A 21,649-nucleotide genomic window follows, 5' to 3' on the forward strand; every position below is an offset into this window, starting at 1 on the left:
GCCACCCAGGCGCCCCAAGATTTCATTTTTTGATGGCTGTGTACTATTCCATTGATGGACATCCGGGATGAATGTCTGTTGATGGACATCTGGGCTCTTTCCACAGTTGGGCTATTGTGGACACTGCTGCTATAAACACTGGGGTGCAGGTGCCTCAGATGACTACACTTGTTTCTTTGGGGTAAATACCCAGTAGTATGATGGCTAGGTCATAGGGTAGCTCTATTTTCAACTTTTTGAAGAACCACCATACTGTTTCCAGAGTGGCTACACCAGCTTGCATTCACACCAACAGTGTATCAGGGTTCCCCTTTCTCCACATCCTCGCCAACATCTGTCATTTCTTGACTTGTTAATTTTAGCCATTCTGACAGGCATGAGGTGGTGTCTCATTGCGTTTTGTTTTTTTTTTTAAGGAATTTATTTGTTTATTTGACAGAGATCACAAGTAGGCAGAGAGGCAGACAGAGAGAGAGAGGAGGAAGCAGGCTCCCCGCCGAGCAGAGAGCCCCATGCAGGACTCGATCCCAGGACCCTGAGATCATGACCTGAGCCGAAGGCAGAGGCTTAACCCACTGAGCTACCCAGGCACCCTTGATTAGTATTTCTCTAATGCCAAGTGATATTGAGCCTTTTTTCATGTGTCTGTTGGCGATTTGGATATCTTCTTTGGAGAAATGTCTCTTGATGTCTTCTGACCATTTCTTGATTGGATTATTTGTTCTTTGAGTGGTGAGTCTGGTAAATTCTTCATAGATTTTGGATACTAGTCCTTTATCTGATATATCATCTGCAAATATCTTCTCCCATTCCACAGGTTGCCTTTTAGTATTCTTGACTCTTTCCTTTGCTTGATCTTGATGAAGTTCCAATAGTTCATTTTTGCTTTTGTTTCCCCTGCCTTTGGAAAAGTTTCTAGCAAGAGGTTGCTATGGCCAAGATCAAAGAGGTTGCTGCCTGTATTCTACCCTAGGATTTTGACGGATTCCTGTCTCACATTTAGGTCTTTCTTCCACTTTGAGTTTATCTTTATGTATGGTGTAAGACAATGATCCAGTTTCATTCTTCTGCACGTGGCTGTCCAATTTTTCCATCATTTGTTGAAGAGACTTTTTTCCACTGGATATTCCATCCTGTTTTGCCAAAGATTAGTTGGTCATAAAGCTGAGGGTCTATTTCTGGGTTCTCTATATTGTTCCACTGATCTATGTCTGGTTTTGTACCAGTACCATACTATCTTAATGATTACAGCTTTGTAATAGAGTTTGAAGTCCAGCACTATGATGCCACCAGCTTCGGTTTTCTTTTTCAACATTCAACAGATCTGTTAAGTCCATCTGGTCCCGTATGTCATTGGCTATTCAGGGTCTTTTGTAATTCCATACAATTTTAGGATTATTTGCTCCAACTCTGTGAAAAAAAGTTAATGGTAGTTTGGTAGAGATTGCACTGAATGTATAGATTGCTTTGCATAGCACAGACATTTTAACAATATTTGTTCTTGGAATCCATAAGCATGGAACGTTTTTCTACCTCTCCGTGTCTTCCTCAATTTCTTTCATGAAAGTTCTATAGTTTTCTGAGTACAGATCCTTCACCTCTTTGGTTATGTTTATTCCTAGGTACCTTATGCTTTTGGGTGCAATTATAAATGGGATCAATTCCTTAATTTCCATTTCTTCTCATTGTTGGCATATAGAAATTCAACGGATTTCTGTGCATTGATTTCATATCCTGTCATTTGCTGAATTCCTGTGTGAGTTCTAGCAATTTTGGGGTGGAGCCTTTTGGGTTTTCCACACAAAGTATCATGCCATCTGCAAAGAGTGAGACTTTGGCTTCTTTGCTGATTTGGATGCCTTTTCTTTTTCTTGTCTGACTGCAGAGGCTAGGACTTCTAGTACTATTATTGAACAATAGTGGTGACAGCGGACATCCCTGCTGTGTTCCTGACCTTAGAGAAAAGCTCTCAGTTTTTCCCCACTGAGAATGATATTCACTGTGGACTTTTCATAGATGGCTTTTATGATATGTTATGTTCCCTCTATCTCTACACTGTGAAGTTTTCATCAAGAACAGATGCTGTACTTTGTCAAATGCTTTTTCTGCATCTATTGAGAGGATCATATGGTTCCTGCCCTTTCTTTTATGTATGTAGTGTATCACACTGATTGATTTGCAGATGTTGAACCACCCTTGCAGCCCAGGAATAAATCCCACTTGGTCGTGGTGAGTAATCCTTTTAATGTACTGTTGGATCCTACTGCGTAGTGGTAGTGTCTTGGTGAGAATTTTTGCATTCATGTTCATCAGGGATATTGGTCTATAATTCTCTTTTTTGGTGGGGTCTCTGTCTGCTTTTGAGATCAAAGTAATGCTGGCCTCAGAGAATGAATTTGGATGATTTCATCCATTTCTAGTTTTTGAAAGAAGAATTTATTAATGAAATGTTTGGTAGAATTCCCCTGGGAAGACATCCAACACTGGATTCTTGTTTGTTAGGAGATTTTTTTGATTACTGCTTCAATTTCCTTGCTAGTTGTGGGCCTGTTCAGGTTTTCTATTTCTTCCTGGTTCAGTTTCGGTAGTTCATACATCTCTAGGAACGCATCCGTTTCTTCCAGATTACTTAATCTGTTGGCATATAGTTGGTCATAATATGTTCTTATAATTGTATTTCTTCAGTGTTGGTTGTGATTTCTCCTCTCATTCATGATTTTATCAATTTGGGTCCTTTCTCTTTTCTTTTTGATAAGTCCGGCCAGGCATTTATCAATCTTATTAATTCTTTCAAAGAACAAGCTCCTAGTTTTGTTGATCTGTTCTACTGTTCTTTTGGTTTCTATTTCATTGATTTTTGTTCTAATCTTAGTAATTCTTTTCTCCTGCTGGGTTTAGGCTTTATTTGCTGTTCTTTCTCCAGCTCCTTTAGGTGTAAGGTTAGCTTGTGTATTTGAGACCTTTCTTGTTTCCTCAGAAAGGCTTGTAGTGCTATATACTTCCCTCTTAGGACAACCTTTGCTGCATCCCAAAGATTTTGAACATTTATGTTTACATTTTCATTTGTTTCCATGAATTTTTAAATTCTTTTATTTCCTGGTTGACCCATTCATTCCTTAGTAGGATGCTCTTTAGCCTCCAAGTATTTGAGTTCTTTCCAAATTTCCTCTTGTGACTGAGTTCAAGTTTCAAAGCACAGTGGTCTGAAAATATGCAAGGAATGATCCCAATCTTTTAGTACCAGCTGAGACCTGATTTGTTGACCCAGGATGTGATCTATTCTGGACAGTGTTCCATGAGCACTCGAGAAGAATGTATATTCTGTTACTTTAGGACAGAATGCTCTGAATATATCTGATATATATATATATATAAAACATATCTGCTATATAGATATATCTGTTATATATAATATATATAAAACAGGCCCTTGTTTCCTTGTTGATCTTCTGCTTGCATGATCTATCCACTGCAGTGAGGGAGGTGTTAAAGTCTCCTACTATTATTTTGTTACTATCAATGAGTTTATTTTCATTATTAATTGGCTTATATAATTGGCTGCTCCCATGTTAGGGGCATAAATATTTGTAACTGTTATATCTTCTTGTTGGATAGATCCTTCAATTATGATATAGTGTCTGTCCTTCCTCATCTTTTATTAGTCTTTGGCTTAAAATCTAATTTGTCTGATATATGGATTGCTACCCCAGCTTTCTTTTGATGTCAATTAGCATGATAAATGGTTTTCCACCCCCTCACTTTCAATCTGGAGGTGCCTCTGGGTCTAAAATGAGTCTCTTGCAGATAGCATATTGATGGTTTTCTTTTTTATTCAACCAGATACCCTGTGTCTTTTGATTGGAGCATTTAGCCCATTTACATCCAGAGTAACTACTGAAAGATAGGAATTTAGTGCCACTGTATTACCTATAAAGTCATTATTTCTGTAGATTATGTCTGTTCCTTTCTGGTCTATGTTACTTTTTGGGCTCTCTCTTTGCTTAAAGGATTCCCTTTGATATTTCTTTCAGGGCTGGTTTAGTGATCACAAATTCTTTTAGTTTCTGTTTGTCCTGGAAGCTTTTTATCACTCATTCTATTTTGAATGACATCCTATTAAATATTCTTGGTTGCATATTTTTTCTCATTTAGCACCCTGAATATATCATGCCAGTCCTTTCTGGCCTACCAGATTTCTGTGACAGGTCTGTTATCAGTCTAATGTGTCTACCCTGGTAAGGGATGGACCTCTTATCTCGAGCTGCTTTCAGGATTTTGTCTCTGAGATTTGCAAGTTTCATTATTATGTTGAGGTGCTGTACTCTTTTTATTGAGTTTGAAGGGGGTTCACTGTGCCTCTTGGACTTGAATGCCTGTTTCCTTCCCCAGATGAAGGACGTTTTCTGCTCTAATTTGCTCCAATATATTTTCTGCCTTCCTCCCTCTGTCTTTTCTTTCCTGTTCTCCTGGGAACCAATGTATTCTAATATTATTTCGCTTTATGATATCACTTATGTCTCAAATTCTCCCCTTATGGTCCAGTAGTTGTTTATCCTTGACTTCTTATCCATCATTTTGTCTTCTACACCTCTAATTCTCTCCTCTACCTCATTTATCCTAGTAGTCAGAGCCTCCATTTTTATTATATCTCATTAATAGCCTTTTTTATTTTGACTTGATTAGATTTTAATTCTTTTATTTCTCCAGAAAGGGATGCGCTAGTGTCTTATATGCTTTCTTCAAGCCCAGCTAGTATCTTTATAGTCATTATTCTGAATTCTAGTTCTGACATCTTACTTATATCCATACTGATTAGCTCCCTGGCAGTGAGTACTACTGCCTCTTACTCTTTTTTTTTGAGGTGAGTTTTTCCATCTTGTCATCTGTCCAGAGAGGAACAGATGAACAAGAGAATAAAATACTAAAGGGCATCAACAACCCCAGAGAAATATACACTAAACATGTCAGAAAAGACCCAAAAACAAGAAAAAATAAATAAATAAAAATTTAAAAAAGAGAGAGAGAGTGAATATAATCAGCCATGTGAACACAACAGAATAATACACTGGATCTTGTGTATATTTCAGTCTGTTTGATAGAAAACTAGATCCCCAAAATTTACAAAGAAAAAAAAAACTTACATATGTACAATACAATTAAATACAATGAAAGCACAGAATGTAACCGTAAAAATGGAAATTAAAAGCCAAAAAAAAAAAGAAGGACTATAAATAGACAGATGAACAGACCAGAGCAAAACACTATATCCTGAGTATATTCTGGTCTGTTTGGTAGAAGAAATTACATCCCAAAACTGTAAAGAAAGAGAAACATATAGATACAAAAATAAAATTAAATACATTGAAAGGATAGAATGTAACTGTAAAGAGGAAAATTTAAAAAGACTTGAAGAAAGAAAATATGATCAGACAGGTGACAAAAACAGAGCAATACACTAGATTCTGGGTGTATTTTGGTCTGTTTGTTAGAAGAAACTGCATCCCAAAATTGTAAAGGAAGAAGGAAAAATATATATATATACATATATGTGTATATATATATATAATTAAATACAATGAATGAAAGGATAGAATGTAAATGTCAAGATGAAAATTCTAAAAGAGGGGTGCGCCTGGGTGGCTCAGTGGGTTAAGGCCTCTGCCTTCGGCTCAGGTCATGATCCCAGGGTCCTGGGATCGAGCCCCGCATCGGGCTCTCTGCTCAGCGGGGAGCCTGCTTCCTCCTCTCTGCCTACTTGTGATCTCTGTCAAATAAATAAATAAAAATTAAAAAAAAAGAAAAAAAAAGAAAATTCTAAAAGATTTTAAAAAAGAGTTAATAAAATAAGAAATTGGTTGAAAAAGGAAAGAAAAAAAACTAAAATTGAAAGCTAAAGAATCGTGGGGAAAAAACCATGAATTCTATATAGTATTTTCCCCAGCACTGGAGTTTTACAGTTCTGTGTGACTGGTGAACTGGGTCTTGGCTTGATGTTCTTGCTGATCTTCTGGGGGAGGCACCTGTTGCACTGATTCTCAGGTTTCTTTCCCCCAGACAGAACTGCACCACTCTTGCCAGGGGGCCTGGCTAAGGAAGGTCCTCAGGATTGCTCTATGTGTCTTTTGTTCCCTTAAGGCTTTCCGAGCCACTGTAGAGGATGAGAATGAAAATGGCGGCCTCCCAATCACTAGACCCAGAGCTGAAAGCTTAGGCCCCCACTCTTCAGGCCCTCTCAGGGAAAAACAGTCAATCACTCCCCTATCTTCCTGGACTCCATCTGCACTCTGTGCTCACCCAGCCTGTGACCAAGCATTTCTATCTCAGTCATGCAAGCCCCATTTGTGTCTCCAAACCTTGCTGACTCCTGCAATGTGCATCTGTGCCGCTCTTCCCAGGGAAGGGAAAGGGAGGGAAGGGGGTCTCGCCGTGGTTCTGCCACTTGCTGGGCCCTTGCTCTGAGAGCAGTCACCCAACTGTTCAGAGGTTCACAGTTTACAAGAGCAAGCTAAAAGCCCACTCCTGGGCTCATCTGATTACAGCCAGCTTCCCCACTTGGACACCTGGGAACTCTGCTGCACTGAGGCAACCCCAGTCTTTCTGTGACCCTAGGGATCCTGAGACCACACTGTCCCACCTAGGATTCCACCCTGCTTCACCACCTGACAGCCTTTCAGGCAGGGATGTCCCTCAGTGGAGCAAACTTGCACAAGTTCTGATTTTGCACTCCACTATTATATTACTTTCCATAGCTGGCTTACAGAGGATCCCTCCCCCTGTGGTTTATCTTCCCAGGTATCACCTCAGATTCATTTGTCTACACCTCCTACCTTGCAGAAAGTGGTCACTTTACTAGTGGCAGAATGGCAGCAATTCTTTTCTTAGATCTCTGGTTGAGTTCACAGGTGGTCAGAATGATGTGACAGCTATCTAGCTCAACCTGGGAACAGACAAAACTAAGATCTCCTACTCCTCCACCACCTTGGACTATCTACACCACATCTTCTTCATCCATTCATCAAGTGATGAACATTAGGCTCTTTCCATAATTTGGCTATTGCAAATAATCGTGCTACAAACAGTAGGGTGCAAGTATCCCTTTACATTAGTATTTTTGTATCCTTCGTATAGTACCTAGCAGTGCAACTGCTGGGTCATAGGGTAGTTCTATTTTTAACCTTTTGAAGAACCTCCATACTGCTTTCCAGAATGGTTGCACCAGTTTGTATTCCTGCAAACAGTGCAAGATGGTTCCCCAGAGGAAATTTTAAAACATATCGAATTAAATGAAAACTAAAACACATGTATCAAAATCTTTGGGATATAAAAAAGCAACATCTCACAGTTAATTTATAGCATTAAATGCTTACACTGGAAAAGAGGATCTCAAATCCATACTCTAGGCTTCCACTTAAAGAAGAAAATTAAAGCTAAATCTACCCAAGTATGTGGAAGAAAGAAAATAGTAAAGAGCAAAAATCAAACTGAAAACATAAAGAAAATAGAAAAAAGATCAACAAATAGCTATTTTTCCAAAGGAGACATATAGATGGCCAGCAGACACATGAAAGGATGCTTAACATCACTCATCATCAGGGAAACACAAAACAAAACCACTATGAGATTATCACCTCACACCTATCATGACTAAAACCAAAGACACAAGAAATAACAAGAGTTGGCAAGGATGTGGAGAAAAAGGAACCCTCAAGTACTATTAGTGGGAATACAAGCTGGTGCAGCCAACTGTAGAAAACAGCATGAAGGTTCCTCAAAAATTAAAAACAATTACTATATGATCCAGTAATTCTACTACTGGCTATTTACCCAAAGAAAATGAAAACAAATTTGAAAAGATAAATGCACCCCTATGTTTACTACAGCATTGTTGATAATAGTCAAGACAGGGAAGCAACCCAATTATCCACTGACAGATAAGTGGATAAAAAAAGATATGGTGTACATATACAATAAAATATTACTCAGCCATAAAAATAGAATAAAATCTTGCCATTTACAACAACACGGATGGCTCTTGATGATATAATGCTAAGCGAAATAAGTCAGCCAGAGAAAGACAAACATCATGATTTCACTCCTACGTGGAAATTAAGAAACAGAACAAATGAACATGGTGGCGGGGCGGGGGGTGGGGGGGGAGAGGTAAACCAAGAAACAAACTCTTAACTACAGAGAATAAACTGATGGTTGCCAGAGAGGAGGTAGGTGGGGATGGGGGTGAAATAGGTAAAGAAGATTAACAGTACCCTTACCATGATGAGCACTAAATAATGTATAGAATTTCTGTATCATTATATTGTATACTTGAAACTATTTGTAACCACTCAAAAATTTTAATTAAAGACACAAGCACCTAATTTTCATTACTGAAAATTCTATAGGTTGCATTTTTACTTTTTCTACCACTTTCTTCTTATGGTGGGGTTTTTTTCCCTGTGTTCTACTATTCATGTTTTTCTGTCTTTAGAGTCTACTGAAACTGTGGAATGGTGATTAGAAAAAGGGACCATGGCACTAGACTGCTGGGATTCAAATCTTGCCTCCATTATTTACTAACTGGGTGACACTGGGCAAATTAGTTAACCATAAGTGTGCTTCAATTTCCTTATCTGTAAAATGGAAACAGTAACCACGGCACCTGCCTCTTAGGGTTGTTTTGAATGCAAAATAAATTCATTCACATAAATCTCTAAAACCAGCCCGCAGTATATAGTACATTTATTACTCTGCTTGGGCAACCATAATGAAATATATAGACTAGGAGGCTTAAACAAGAGAAATTTATTTGCTCATAGTTCTGGAGGCTGTAAAAGTCCAAATAAAGGTTCTGGATTTCAGTGAAGGCTTGTAGACATCCATATTCCTACTATGTCATCATATGACCTTTCCTTGGTGCATGTGCATGGGGAGAGTGAGCTCTGGTGCCTCCTCTTCTTCTCTTAAGGGCTCCTGCCCTATCGATCAGATTAGGGCCCCACACTTATAACCTCATTTAACTTTATTAACTCCTCAAGGCTCCACCTCCATATATACTGACTTAGGGGTTAGAGCTTCAGCATATCAATTTATAGGGGACACAATTCAGTCCACAGCAATATGAACTATATAAATACTATTGAGTTTTCTATTAATGTGCATATGACTATTGTTCTAAAGGAAAATAAATAGTCTTATTCACTAACCAAATTATAGAATCCCTAAAGTTACTGATCTCTTGCCAGACTGGTAGCAAGGAAAATAAAACTTTTTATTGAAATGTATTTAATTGCTTTCATTTTACATGGCAATCCCTCGGAAATGGAGGACCACTGGCAAAACCTTGCCTCTGTACCTAGTTAACTCAGAATGAAAGGGCTCACTTTGTAAAGCTTCCCTTTCCAACTCTAACTTCCTTTAACTTTTAGGATCTTATAGACAACTCTCAGTTTACCCACTAAATCAGCCTAAGTGCTCTAATAACCAACCAGCTGGCAAGAACTCACCTGACAATTATTTGAACTTGCCATGCCCCAGTCACTTACCAACCTAACCAAAGAGTGATCCACAAAGTTTACATTCGAAGAAGTCTGACAAAATTACAAGTCAAACCACCTTTCATAAAATATATATATATTTTTTTTTTTAAGATTTTTTTTTTTTAATTTGACAGAGATCACAAGTAGGCAGAGAGGCAGGCAGAGAAAGAGAGGAAGGAAAGCAGGCTCCCCGCTGAGCAGACAGCCCGAGGCGGGGCTCAATCCCAGGACCCTGAGATCATAACCTGAGTCGAAGGCAGAGGCTTTAACCCACTGAGGTACCCAGGCGCCCCATAAAATATATATATTTTTTAAAAGAAAAAAACATTAAGTCAAAACTGCTCCATTAGGATTTTAATAAAATGTTCAGTTAAGAAAGAAATACCCTTTTGCTCGTTAAAAGACTTATATTGATTTACAAGAAATGGAATTTTTGGTTACCTAAAAACTCATTTATATTCTGAATTTAAATTCAGCAAACAATCCTTCCTTAGACAGTCATTGCTATGATGATTAAATGACGTAATATATGTTATTTACCTACTACCTTGCCTAGGACCCGTATCTCTTTGATAATTTTTAATACAGTAGATGTTCTGAGAAATCAGGTTTAAGGAAATGAGTAGAAAATTAACACCCAACCTTTATTTTCAGTACACATTTATACTCCAATCCTTTAAAAGGACTCACAGTTTACCACTGAATTTAATATAAAGAAATACTTACTTGAAGAGAGGATCTAATTTTAATTAACCATTAAATATAATGCCTTTTCCTGCACTAATGTCTCACAATGGGGCATCCACAAAGCAATGAGGACTGCTGCTTTCTTCTGCATCCCCTCCTCCTCTATAATATGAGGAGTATTAGAACTGTGTTGAAGAAAAATTACAAATAGGTACCAAACTTCCCTGATACTAAAAAAAGAAATGGCAGAAAAAGCTGCAAAATACTCAAATAAATGAATGGCATCTATATATATATATAGAAAATCTACCACATCATCTGTATATTCCAAAGTAACTATCACTAAATCTTGACTGAAACTTAAAAAAAAAAAGGTACATGTTATGTACTTGTTATAATTCAAATTATTGTTACATAGAAATACTCAGGTTTTATAAAATACTTAAAAAGTTAGATTCTATTTTAAAGATGGAGGTAGAAAATGGATATAGCAGTGGATGTATAATTAGAAGAAGTAAACTTACCAAATATATTAGTGGAGTGTCCTTTCCGTGCAATAGGTCTGAGTTCATTATGTCCCCATCCATATATCCTATAATTATCCCAGGCATGTTTCATCATCTGAGAAAGGAAAAATTATAATCCAGCAATTTACATTACTCACAGACTGTTATTTCATCTATCTAGATCATGTATGTATAGCCTTACCTATTCTCCTGTGTCTCCTACATTAGGATATTATTCTATTACCATTTGTACCAGTGTGACAACACACATAACCATGTTTAACCTCAGTCTACACAACAGGAAAAAAAAAACAAAAACAAAAACAAAAAACAAAAAACAAAAACTTGGCCTGCAGGCTGTATTTTGCCAACTCCTGACCTAAACAAAGTGACTAGGTGTGATTCAAGTAGCAGCAATCAAGTCCCTTTACGCATAAAGGAAGGGACTCTCTCGATTTGTAATCTCAAGATGTACATAATATATCATCGTGGAGCTGATGGAAGCTAACACTCACCCAATATGGAGAAACTAAACAACAAAAGGACAGAAGAGTATATTATTAACAATGACATCTAAGATGTGGACTTAAGCCAAGCTTGAAGCCCTCATTTAGAGCCACTAAGCTAATAAATATTTTTTTTATCAACTAGCTTGAACTGCACTTCTCACAACCCAAGGAGCTCCAAGCTACGTAACAGCAGAGTATTTAATTATATAACAGTTTTTAACAGTGGACTGTGGTATATCAAAAATCTATTCAATTATCAGTATACTATTCATTAAAATATTCCTCAACTTGTTTTTTTGCAGCTTGCATTATTCAGAAACCAAAACCAGACAAAGATATTACAAGGAAACTGAAAACCAGCATCTCTCAAAAACACAGATTCAAAATTCCCTAATGAGGGATGCCTGAGTGACTCAATCAGTGAAGGGTCTGCCTTCAGCTTAGGTCATGATCCTAGAGTCCTGTGATCAACTCCCCCATCAGGCTCCTTGCTCAGCAGACAGCCTGCTTCTCTCTCTGTGGGCTGCTCCCCTGCTTGTGTGCTCTTGCGCACTCGCTTGCTCTCTCTCTCTCTCTCTCTATCCCTGGCAAATAAATAAATAAAATCTTTAAAAAAACAAAACAAAACACAAAATTCCTTAACGAAAATCAGCAAGAGAGAGAAGATACTGCGTAATGATCAAGAACAGTTTAACCTACAAACAGAAGACTGATTTAACATTCAAACATCAATTAATATAATTCAGAATAATATAAAAGGAAAAACATCAAACAATCATTTTTATACCGGTAGACAAAGCACCTGACAAGATTCAACACCCATTCATGATAAAAAAAAAAACCTCTCAGTAAACTACAAGGAAATGTCTACAACCTAAAAAGGGGGATCTTCAAAAAACCTATAGCTAACATCATACTTAATGGTAAAAGACTAAATGCTTAACCCCTAAAGTTGAGATCAAGTATGTCCATTCTCACCATTTATTTTCAACAATGTACTGGAAGTCCTAGCCAATGTAATAATACAAGAAAAAGAAATAAAAAGCATAAAAATCAAAAAGGAAAACGGAAAAGTACCTCTATTCACAGAGGACATTACTATGTATAAGGAGAATCCTAAGCAATCTAAAAAAGAAAAATCCACAAGAATGACTTCAATAAAGTACCAGGGAAACTAGTTCAGAAAGCTAAAATCAAATATATTTCTATATGCTAGTAGTAAGCAATTCCATTTATATTAGCATCATCATATGTTAACAATATGTAAAAGAATTATATACTGAGAACTATAAAACATATATAAAACTATAACTATAAAACTATAAACTATAAACTATAAAACTATAAAACACTGCTGAGAAACCAAAGAAAACCTAAATAAGTGGAAACATGTAACATGTTCATGGAACACTATTGTTAATAATTCTTCCTAATACATCTACAGATTCAATAAAATCCCAATCAAAATCCAGCAACCATCTATTTTCATAAAGAAGCTATTCTAGAAAGGCAAAGGACCCAGAAATGCCAAAGCATTTTTTTTTTTTTTGCCAAAGCAATTTTTAAAAAGAACAAAATTAGAGGATTTAACCTGACATCAAAGCTTACTATAAGTTTAAGAATTCAATATAGGGTCCTACTGGCATTAAGGGTTATGGAATAGGTATGAGTCCAGAAAGAGGCTCAACACCTACTGATTTTATCATTGGATCTTGAACAAAAGTGCCAAGGTAATTGGAAAGGTAGGTAATAGGAAAAGGATAATCTTTTCAACAAATGATGCTGAAACAACTAGAATGCCCTATGGGCAAAAACTGAAGCACGGCCCTTACTTCAGACAATAAACAAAAAAATTAACCAGCAACAGATCACAGCCAAAAAGGTTAAAATTAAAACTAAAATATGTACCCATACAAATACTTGTACACAAATGTTCACAGCAACTTTAACCATAACAGCCCAAAACTGGAACAACTGCTGAACAAATGTTCAACAGGTGAATAAATAAAACAAGTTATAGTATATCCATATAATGGAATACTACTAAGGAAAAAATGACCTTCATGTGCAATCTACATAGGTTAATCTCAAAAAAATTATGCCACGCAAAAGCCCAGAAATAAAATATCACATACTTTCATACTTTATGATTCCATTTGACTGAAACTCTAAAAAAGACAAACAACCTATAATAACTAAAAGTAGATCAGTGTTTGCCTGTGACCAAGGAATCGGGTGGACTGACCAGAGAGGGGCACAAGAAAAACGTTCTGAGATTATAAATATCTTGATAATAGTTGTTATACAGGTATATACAGCTGTCAAAACTCATCAACAAGCAGTACTCTTAAAATAGGTACATTTTATTTTTTACAAAATCATGTCTCAAAAAGCTCAATTTTTTTTAAATTTTATTTATTTGGCAGAGAGAGAAAGAGCGCACAAGCAGAGGAAGCAGCAGGCAGAGGGAGAGGGAGAAGCAGGCTCCCTCCTGAGCAGAGAGCCCAGCATGGGACCGGGATCATGACACCACCTGAGTTAAAGGCTACTGTTTAACCAGCTAAGCCACCCAGGCGCCCTTCACCTATTTTTTCTATTTATCACTGTATTTTGAAATACAGTCTATAAGGGCTAGTTCTTAATTTCTAAAAAAGGTTTAGGTATGCACCATATTCCCCTACAGTTAACGATAATTTAGCTCTTTTATGCCACTGCCTCAACATATACTTCCCCACTTATATTTCTCTGACCCACATCCTCCCAATGTAATTAACATGTTTTTCTTGTAATTATTATATTACCTTACACAACTTTTGTTTGTCCCGCTTTTAATTACTTATCTGAGGGCTTGGGGTTTTGTTTGTTTGTTTACTTAAGTTTTTAATGTAACAATTCTGAATTTATTTCCAAATTATAGTTGAGCTTCAAAACCTGTCTCAGTATATAATCCAACACATCAGATAAACTAAGAGTTCCATTTTATTCTGATATATCCTTCCTGAAGCTCTCTATCCCTCTTGCTCTGACCTCGACTTCTGTTCTCTTGGCCTGAAGCACAGCAGTCACCCTGCTGAGTCCCTTATTCAGAATCCTGAGAATGCCCTTCCTTTCTCTCTCTAGTGACAGATCCCTTGTTGCCAAAATCTCTTCTCTTCCTATTTTTGTGCTGAAGCATATTTTCCAGTAGCAATCTGAGAAAATGACTAAATTTACCCTCAGATTTGATTCACAATTTGGCTGAATATATAATTTTCTAAGCCATTGCTCCACTCTCTTCCAGTTTCCAATATTATGGTTGAGGAATCTGAGGTGCCATTATATACAATCCCATCTTCTGAGTGGAACCTTTTTTTTTTCCTCTGTAAATTTTTAGGATCTGTTTTTGAATGCCTATTTTTCTAAAATTTCAGTAGGAATCTTTTTTTTTTTTTTTTTGCTCATTGTTGTTCCATGTCTGGTAGGTCCTTTCAATCCCTAAGACCCACATTCTTTAGTTTCAGCCAGTTTTCTTAAATTGACTTCTTCTCATCTATTTTCCTCATCTAATCACTTGTTAAATGTTCCTGACTAATCTTACCTTCTCATTTGCTCAATCTCTTTGTTCTACTGAGAGATACGCTCAGTTTTATCTTCCAACTCTTCTACTGAATTTTAAAATTATATTTTTTAATTTCTAAGAGCTCCTTCATATTCTATAAATGTTCCTTTTCATAACTTCCTATTCTCCTGAGTTCCATTTTTTGTCAGGCCAATGACAATTTTTTTTTTCTTTTTTGGTCCTCCCCGTATTGTTTCTATATTCTCTGAATTCCTGAATTCTTCCATCTGTTTTGTTTTCTAATGTAAGTAACTTTCCTGAAATGCCTGGTGATCTTTGGTTTGTTCTTCACATCAGAGGGAGGCACTTACAAGATAATTAAATGCTGTCAGTGAATAAGCCAAACTTGAGCTGAGCCTCACCTTAGGGACCACAGGTGAAACCCAGGGGTTTTCACTGAGGAACACTGTAGATCTTTTCTCTTGGGCCAGTCTCCCCAGAGAGAAGTCCGCCCGTCTTCTGCTTATTGAATATGAAAACCTGGCTGCCAGAATTCGGAGAGTTGAGCAGGAGAAAGTGGTCTCAATATTCAGAACACTTTTCACTTATTCCCTCCACCCTGACCACCTTTTTTGTGTTTTCCCTCAGCCATAACTGGTACTCCCCAAATCCAGACCTCTTCTAATTTATCCCTCAAAAAGGTATAGTATACTTTAGTCTTCGGTTGGGGAAGGGAAGGCAGCAGCTAGGATGCCTAAGCTGGAGAACTGGAGATCTAGGAGTTACGAGCACTTTTTAAAATGTTCAAATAATCCCTTTCTAATGTCATTTTATACCCCTTCCTTCAGAAGTAACCAATGTCTCTAATCCTTGAAACTTGCAGATATTCCTCAGTTCACATCATCTTGCCTTTTGTTAGTTTCTTCCCCTATAAGCTTAAGGTTCAACTTTCTCTGCCTGCTAAGCCAGTGACCATAATGTTTAACAGGAGCCTACCTGTACAGGAGGTCTTAATATATTTCATGTTGATTTGTAAGAACACTGGATATATGAATATTAAAGGGTTAACTCACCAAGTATAGGCTGTCCAAACCCTGTACATCCCAAAGAAAGATTTGCCCTGTGCCAGACTCCTAGAAAATAACCACTAAATCTTATTATCCTGCCTTTTAGAGTACCTTCGTTTAAGCGTAGCCTTGGGCCATGTGAACAGTTTCTGCTTTACAATGTGATTTATGGTGGGGGCCTTGGGTCACATGATATCAGCCTGACCTCTTGGAGGTGTTAGAGAACTAAGGTCAGCCACGCCTACGTAATGAACCTCAAACAAAAGCCCTGGACAGCAAGGCTCAGGTGGACTTCCCTGGTTTACGATACTTCCTTACCATACACCATTGCTGGGACAGTTAAACACTGTCCATACCACTCCACTGAAAGAGGACAGCTAGAAACTTGCATCTGGTATCTCCTGGGTTCTGTCATATGGGCCTTTCCTATTACTAACTTTAATCTGCATGCTACTGCTGCAATAAACCCAAACCATGAATACAACAGCTTTGCTGAGTTCTGGGAATACTTCTAGCAAATCACTGAGGCTGTGGTGGTCTTGGGAGTCCCCTAAACACACACTATTATTTGAATTATTATGTACATAAGAAAGTGTTTCAATAAATTCTAGTTACATCCAAAAACTAGGTCAGTCATCTCAAAAAAAAAAAAAAAATCTATCAATGTTTCTCAATACAGTCCAAAGAAAGTGCCTATAGCAGCCAGCACATAAGAGTCTCCAGAGCTGAGGTAACATCAGAGTACAGCTCTAGTTTGATTCCATCAAGGTCAAGGTTTCATAATAATTCATAAGGCCAAGCTTTAAGTACCTGCTAAGTCTTTCATAATCATTACTAGAATATTTCCAAATAGATATTTAACTATTCGAACTAAACTTACCATCTTCTTTTATGATAAATAATCCCTCTGAAATATTGCTGATGCTGTTACAACCTGTTTTTCTTCACAGGCAGTACTTTACCAAGAATCAGCCGGAGTTCTAATTAACAAAACTTAACTGTAGTATTCACTAAATTCCGCCCCCTCCCTACACACACACACATACTATGGCATTCTCTTTACCTCCAAGTAATTCCTAGAATAACAATTTGAAAGACTTCTGAGACTAAACATTTAAAGAATCCTGAAGTCAATCGTTCCCCATTCTTTAATCTTTTGAGACTCTTTGGAAGATATCTGCAGTATGGGTGAAGGGTTTGATGACCTGTTCTTTAAAAGATGGCAGATAAAATGCTAATTTTTCAGAGGCATGTTTATGAGGAGATTTGCATAGTATCTAGCAGAGTCCCCTGTAACTAAACACTTCAGAAATTTCTTATTCAATGATAAATTATTTACAGATCTATTCTACATTATTTATAAAATGTTGAATATCAAAAGCTCCCTCAACACGGAGTGGTATAATGATCCAAACAACATTATATCAAAATTTCAAGTGTCCAATAATTATCTTATAATTCCTATTAAGAAAGATTATTGCCAACTTGGAATCTGAACTATGAGCATGACCCCAAAACAAACAAGAAGAAAGTATGACACCATAGATGATACAAATGCATATACATTTAAATCCAGTCAAATACCATAACCTCTCCACATCATAAATCTTGTTTTATTACCTCTTTAATTTTTTCCCTTTTCTTTCTTATGTCATTATCTTCTGGGTCTCCACCATTTATTCCTATTAGATTTGGTATAGGGACTGGTGGCAGTGGCTTCTTCTCTTTTGCCTTCATCTCTTGGACTACCTTATTTTTCTCTGTCTGAATTTCTGCTCGAATTTCCTCTCTCGACTTTTTCAATTTTTCTTTTGCTTCTTCCAAGGCCTTCTCGTGATCTGCTCGAATTTTATTTCTCAAACGTTCCTCTTCTTCCCTATAAGAGGAGAATAAAAAAGGGTCTGGTAAGAATGATCCTTAAGAACTTCAATCTTTGAACCTAAAATTTACAGTTTCCTGAGCCAAACCCTGTTAGATGTTTCCTACTCCAGCCATTAAAAGGTAAGGATGATATGTGAGAGAGACTTAGATATATCTGCCCAAATAGGATAAATATAACTTGTTATGAGCCCTGGATGCTGAAGACCAAACACTTTACAAGGTGGAAGAAGAGGGAACCTAGAAAGAAAGTTACAATTGCAGGAGCAGTGAGAACAGAGCAAAGAACAATCAATAACTTATCAGAAGACTTGAAGAAAGAAAAGGAAGGGGGAAAGAGAAAAAAAAAAACAGCAAAAACAAGACGGGGGAGAGAAAATTAAAAATAGAATTAAGTATGGGGAAGGGACAAAAATATAAATACAGGGTCAAGGAAAGAGATAAGTAGAAAAGAGAAGATCTAGGGAAATTTTTCATTTATTACTATTAGTACATGATATGCTTCGAAAACTTTTATATTTTGAAAATCCTACAGATCTTAACACAATTCCCAAGTGTTGTGGGAATTAAGAGAGTACAGATTCCAATTCAGTAGGTCTGTATGAAACCCATGACTGTGTTTTATGAAGAGCTCCTCTGATGAATTCTGGTATGCATACAGGTTTGAACACCACAACCGCAGTGGACACCTACAGGGCTTTCTACCCTGGCCTACTTTTGTGAGAGCTCAATCTTCTCTCCACTTCTACCCCCATCTACATGAATGAATACAGGAGTGGTAGTTACTGTCTTCTACATCAGCCAATGATGACTGCTCTAAGGGTAAATATCTCAGTAGTCACCAGAGTCAACTCTCTAGAAATTCAATTCAAACTCTGCCAGACCTACAACATTGCTGGTGGAAACAGAAAATGGTACAGCCAGTTTCTTAAGAAATTGAATATGTAACTACCACAAAATTCAGCAACAGCACTGGAAATTTATCCCGGCAAAGTGAAGGTGTATGTTCATACAAAAACCTATTCATAAGTCCATCACAAAAGGACAAGTACTATATGATTTCACTTATGTGAGATATTTAGGATAACCAAAATCCTACAGAGTAGAATGGTGGTTGTCAGAGGATGGGGGGAGAAAGGGAAATGGGAAGTTACTGTTTTAATGGGTAGAGCTTCAGTTTTGCAAGATCAAGAGTTCTGGAGATGGTCGCACAACAATATGAGTGCATTTAATACCAATGCACTGTACACTTAAAATTAGCTAAAGTAATAAGTGTTATGTGTATTCTACCACAATTTCTAAAAAAAACCGGAGGGAAAATCCTATACAGAAATGTTTATAACGGCTTTACCCATAATAGGCAAAAACTGGAAACCACCAAGGTATCCTTCACCAAGTAAATAAACAAACCACTGTTTATACTGTGGTCTAGCCACACTATGGAATACTACTCAAAATAAAAAGAAACTATTCATACACACTTGAATGAATTTCAAAGGTATTACTCCGTGAATGAAAGAAGCCCATCCCTAAACGTTACATTCCACTTTATTCCTTTTACATGACATTCTCAAAAAGACAAAAATCTAAGGATGGTGAGTAGGTCAGTGGTTGCCAGGAAGTATGGATGGGGGAGAATTAACTATAAAGGAATAACACATAAGAGAGTTTTGGGGGATGAAAGCATTGTTATGTAACCCAATTATAGTGATTATGGGAATACATACATGTGTTTAAAAATCACAGAACATCCAGAGAAAAGTATCAGTTTACAGTCTAATATTAAACATAAAATGTTAAATGTTTAGAGAAAAAACTGGATTGCTAGCAGTAAAAAGGAGCGGATGAGGGAAACAGGAGAGAACACCAGAGACAGGGCAAACACAGAGGCACCTGAAGGCAGGGAGAAAGAATCCACGGGGCCTCCAGACAGAGTGGAGGTGGGAAGACTGCAGCAAGGATAAGCCAAAGCTGGCCCGTGGGTGAATTCGTGAGCAATCCTGGGCTGCTCCATTCAGGAGACTCAGGCAAAAAAGGGCATCATCGGCCTTCCAAACCGCCCCCCTCTCCTTACCAACAGAGAAACACTGTGCCCAGCCCACAAATAATGCGTCTACGTCAACCAAGTCTTTCTCAAATGCCCCTGCAGCTAGGGGTGATCACACAACCCTATTCCAACCACAGAGGTAAAGGAGGGCTACTAGGAAATAATTTCCTTTTGGAATTAAAAAATGGACAGAACCATTTGAGAAAAGGGCCTGTTAGCTACTAAGACCAAACCTACAGAAATACCTACTCCTATCTTCACCTGTGGTTGTGATGCCTAAAACTGTGACAGCCATTTTGCAGGCAAAAGGCCTAGGAATAAATGGCCAACATGGTTCAGGAAAAGAAAAGAAAGACGTAAAGTGCTGCTGCTATCATTAGGTTGCAACAGGGCCTTCAACTGCCAGTCTCCAGATTTCGGGCACTGTGGAGCTGAACCAGTTAAGTGTTCTGTCACTTCCACCTGAGAATGCTCCCAACTCCCTCACTCGGTGAGCAAACAATGCACACAGAGTGAGGAAAGCAGAAGGCCTGGGACTAAGTCCCAAAGAAGAGTACCATCAAACAGGAAGGACTGGTTCTTTCAAGGGCAGTTTCTGTCCTGATGAGTGCGAGAGACTCCGTCAGGAACAGTGCTTCCCCTTTCTAGCTCCAAGCACCATGTTACCACTGAAAGGCACATGCAGGCCCCCAACCATGTTTGCAATGGCTCACCTGAGCATCACTTTATTTTTTATTTTTTTTTTTTATTTTTTTATTTTTTTTTTTTAAAGATTTTATTTATTTATTTGACAGACAGATCACAAGTAGGCAGAGAGGCAGGCAGAGAGAGAAGGGAGGAAGCAGGCTCCCTGCTGAGCAGAGAGCCCGATGCGGGGCTCGATCCCAGGACGCTGGGATCATGACCTGAGCCGAAGGCAGCGGCTTTAACCCACTGAGCCACCCAGGCGCCCCCTGAGCATCACTTTAGAAGCACCCTCATGCACCAGCAAACCTCCACAAACAGCTGGGGATTACATGCCGCCTTCTCGAGCCCACCCTAAGGGCCACAATACATTCAAAGCTTCACAATGCACATGGGTATTTCAAAGGCTCTGCGAAGTTCTGCAATAAAGGTACCTAGCATAATACTGCCCAACCTTTTTTAGTCACAATCCCCCTTCTAGCACACCCCTTTTAGCATGCCATGAAACACTGTCATAGATGAATGTCCTCAAACTATGCCATCAACCAACTAAGGCTTTGGTAGAACCCGCCACTTTTTTGCTGTGTGACATTAGATGTGTATCACCTCTCTGAAGCTCCTTTTCCCATCTGTGAAGAGTATTCCCACCAACCTTGCAAGACTGTTGTGAGGAGCAGATGAGATGACACAGGAGTCTGAGAGTACAGAGAAGTCCTTACCAACTCAAGTTTCCTTCCTTCCCTTACCACCTATCCTCTTCCTCACCACACACACACACACACACACACACACACACACACACACACAGCCATTTAATGATCTGGGATAATATCAGTGTCCTCAGACACCATGGACCAATACCCAGGGACACCCTGCAACTTTTCAGCATCCCTGCACTGAATGACATAACAGCTTCTGGGCAAACCTACAAGGATTTAGAGGGCATCAAATGCTCTTAAAATGTGGCGAGCCTCCTGCAGAACTAGCAGAGAGCTATGCCCTCTCTTTTCCATCCCTGACTCCTTTGCCCATATGCCCGTAATGGCAGCTGGGGCCTTCAAGATCACCTTAGAAATAAAAGACATAATGAGCATGAGTACCGGGAAGCCCATTTTCATTTACTATTTTTACTAATTAAATGCTAATATCAATTATTTCTCTAAAAACAAAGAAGTATATTTGAGAGCAACACGTATATGT

The 21,649-nt window shown here is 38.0% G+C and overlaps 1 protein-coding gene across 1 annotated transcript in view; it reads right to left on the reverse strand.

Moving 5' to 3' along the window:
* Nucleotides 1–21,649, reverse strand: part of MAN1A2 (mannosidase alpha class 1A member 2) — a 188,526-nt gene that overhangs the window by 128,710 nt on the left and 38,167 nt on the right. Inside the window, exons 2-3 of the mRNA XM_080801162.1 lie at nucleotides 17,461–17,716; nucleotides 10,745–10,841 (exon numbers count right to left, since the gene is read on the reverse strand). Coding sequence (XP_080657288.1) covers nucleotides 10,745–10,841; nucleotides 17,461–17,716 — 353 coding nt within the window. The remainder of the gene's footprint in view (nucleotides 1–10,744; nucleotides 10,842–17,460; nucleotides 17,717–21,649) is intronic.

This window comes from Martes martes (genome assembly GCF_963455335.1).
Source record: "Martes martes genome assembly, chromosome: 4".
In the NCBI taxonomy this organism is placed as follows: domain Eukaryota; kingdom Metazoa; phylum Chordata; class Mammalia; order Carnivora; family Mustelidae; genus Martes; species Martes martes.